General features: G+C 49.7%; 1 protein-coding gene across 1 annotated transcript in view; it reads left to right on the plus strand.

The window, feature by feature from the left end:
• Nucleotides 1-2,753, plus strand: part of ANOS1 (anosmin 1) — a gene marked incomplete at its 5' end in the record, with an annotated part of 224,888 nt that extends 222,135 nt beyond the window's left edge. The window contains 3 exons of the mRNA XM_007956168.1: nucleotides 1,143-1,314; nucleotides 2,409-2,629; nucleotides 2,724-2,753. Of these exons, the coding sequence (XP_007954359.1) occupies nucleotides 1,143-1,314; nucleotides 2,409-2,629; nucleotides 2,724-2,753 (423 nt within the window). The remainder of the gene's footprint in view (nucleotides 1-1,142; nucleotides 1,315-2,408; nucleotides 2,630-2,723) is intronic.
• Nucleotides 2,754-2,997: the final 244 nt, after the last annotated feature.

Genomic DNA, 2,997 nt, shown 5'->3' on the forward strand with positions numbered 1-2,997 from the left:
TTGAACCGCCAGCCTTCTGGTTAGCAGTCAAGTGCCTTAGCCACTATGCTACCAGAGCATCTTCAGTAGCTACCCTGAATTTCTTTAGATACCCTAAAGAAAACCTACTCTGACTCCGAGACACAGGGCTGACTCTGGCTGTCTGCATTGGGCTCCTTCAGTTCCCTCTTCAGTGTGAATTGTGCTAAGTTGGGCTTCCATGCCTCCTAAACGCTCTCAGCTTCCAACCAAGAGGTTGGAGGTCCCAGCCCATCCAGAGGTGCCAAGGAAGAAAGGCCTAGAGATCTAGTTCTGAAAACTCAGCCATGAAAAACCATATGGGCGCATACGGGGTTACCATGAGTCAGTCAACTCGAAGGCCACTGGTTCTTGGAGTCCTTGGGTGGTGCAAAGGGTTAAGCATTTGGCTGATAACCAAACAATTAGCAATTTGGTCCATCCAAGGTGCCTTGGAAGAAAGTCCTGGCAATCTACTTTCAAAAAGTTGGCCACCAAAAACTCCATGGAGCACCTTTCCACCCTCACACACATGAGGTCACCATAAGTCAGCACCAACTCCATGGCAACTAATTAACAGCCAAATTTTAAAGAAATGTAGTTACCAATGTAGCCCAAGAGTGAACTCATGTTTGGGTGTTGTAAAGATCTAGTGTAAGACTCCCAGTCCTTTGCAATTTAGCCTATTTGGTGTATTTATTCTCAATCACGCTGTTATGACAAGAAGCAGTAGCACATTCGAAACAGGGCAAGATGCTGCTAAAAGAATCTTTAACTTTTTTTTTTTTTTCCAAGAGAAACACACATGTAAACCAGGTCCATGATTGAGAGGAGCTTGAGTTATTTTTCTCATTAAAAATAGCAGATGGATTTGTATTTAAAACCTTGTGCTGCCCCACTCTGCTGCCAGTGGAAAGCGTGGGCTGCGAACCTTACAAGCTGGCCACTTGGATGCAGAAAGACGGCAGCACTCTTTAATTCTGGAGGACAGTCCTACAGCCGCATCCCCTCTGTACTTCCTACAAAAGCCACACTGCACACGCCCCATATTTGGGAAAACACGCTGTTGGAGTACAGTTGCAGCTCCTGTCACTTTTTTATCCCTAATGCGATTCATGGGCGGCATGGTCTTTTTCCCACTCTAGGAGAATTATATCATTCTTCAGGATCTGTCATTTTCCTGCAAATACAAGGTGATGGTCCAACCCATCCTGCCCAAGGGCCACGTGAAGGCGGAGACCGTGTTCTTCACCACACCACCCTGCTCCTCACTCAAGGGGAAGAGCCACAAACATGCCAGCTGCCCTGGCGAACCAGGTACTGGTTGGTCTGGCAAACTCGGTGCTAGCAACACGCTGAGAACACTTCCAAACTATCACTTCTCGAGACCGTGAACGCTTAACGTGCCCGGTTTCTGTATCATGATGTGATGGTCAGCTGGGAAGCAGGGTACATGTGGAGAGATGCACACTGCTTGGTGGTTCTGACAGCACTGACAAGAGGTCTTTGGCTGGTACTTGAAATGCTGGAGTTTCAGGGGGCTTGGCTGGACATGATTTCATCTTTATCCCATGCTTTTGCCGTGTGAGTTATTCTCGCACGTTTCCTGCACCCGCTCCCCAGCCCCCATCTCTTTGCTCCATCTCTTCCCCTTGCTCAATGCCTTCCTGAATGGCACTCCTAGCTGAGAACCACTTCCATCTGGTCACTCTTCAAAGAACTCCAATATCCATGCCTTCCCCGGAGAATTGCTTTTCTTTAAGAAATGGCCATGTCTGGCCAGAGTCTGAATGTCTCTGTCCTTCTCCCATCCCCAAAGAAAGACTCTAAAAATAATCCCTAAGGCATTAGAAGCACGTAGCACACAGTGACAGGACTCGTACTCAAAGTGTTCCCATGGTCAGGCAGACCTCGGAGATACTGCAGGTTCTATGACCCCCATGACAAAGCGAGGCGTGCAGGAAAGTGAGTCATACAAATGTGTTGATTTGCCAGTGCATGTAAGAGTTAGGTCGACACTATACTATAGTCTATGAAGTGTGCGATAGCGTAGTGAAAATGTTGGAAATGTAAGAATGACCAAAATGGGACACAGAGATACGAAGTGAGCACGTGCTGTTGGACAAATGGCGCCCATAGACTGCTCTGTACAGGGAGGCCACAAAGCTTCCATTTCTAAAAAATGCGATCTCTGCCAAGCACAGCAAAGTGACACCCAGTAAAGTGAAGTCTGCCTGTACTCTTGCCTGCCTAAGAGGTGCTTGTCAGAAGCCAGCCTTAAAGAATAAGGTGGGATTCACCTCTGCGTCACCACAAATGGCTGCGTGCGATTCCCAGATGAACGCAGAGCAGGGCCCCTTTTCTCGCTCCTCCAGCAGCGTCACCCTGAACTCTCGTGTTTGCATTCACAGGCCACGTTCTTTCCAAAGTGCTGGCCAAGCCGGAGAACCTGTCCGCGTCCTTCGTTGTCCATGACGTCAACATCACGGGCCACTTTTCTTGGAAGATGGCCAGGACAGACCTCCAGCAGCCCATGACGGGGTTTCAGGTGACTTGGGCTGAGGTCACGACAGAGAGCAGGCAGAACAGCCTGCCCAACAGCATCATCTCGCAGTCCCAGATTTTGCCGTCGGTAGGTGCTGCCCCAGTCCCTTGTCGGTGCTGTTGGCGTCCATGCCCTGCTCACTCGTTTGGGGTCTTTCTGTGATGCTGTGTGCCACATGCAGCCCCTGTCCCTGGGTGTGGCCTATGGCTAACCATTAGCTTAACTGCTAACAGAAAGCTTGTTGGTTCGTGTCTACCCAGAGGCACCTCGGAAGAAAGGTCTGGCAATCTACTTCCTAGAAATCAGCCACTGAAAACCCTCTGGAGCCCAGTTCTCCTCTGCCCCTCCAGGGGGTCCCCATGAGTCAGGGTTGACTGCATGGCACCTGCTGTGCTGTGCTGTGCCATCGGGCCTGCTTTCTACACTCTCTGCCCTGACTCTATTTGCCAAAACTA

Source organism: Orycteropus afer, unplaced genomic scaffold (assembly GCF_000298275.1).
Source record: "Orycteropus afer afer isolate SDZICR_OR568_19922 unplaced genomic scaffold, OryAfe1.0 scaffold00577, whole genome shotgun sequence".
NCBI classification, from domain to species: Eukaryota; Metazoa; Chordata; class Mammalia; order Tubulidentata; family Orycteropodidae; genus Orycteropus; species Orycteropus afer.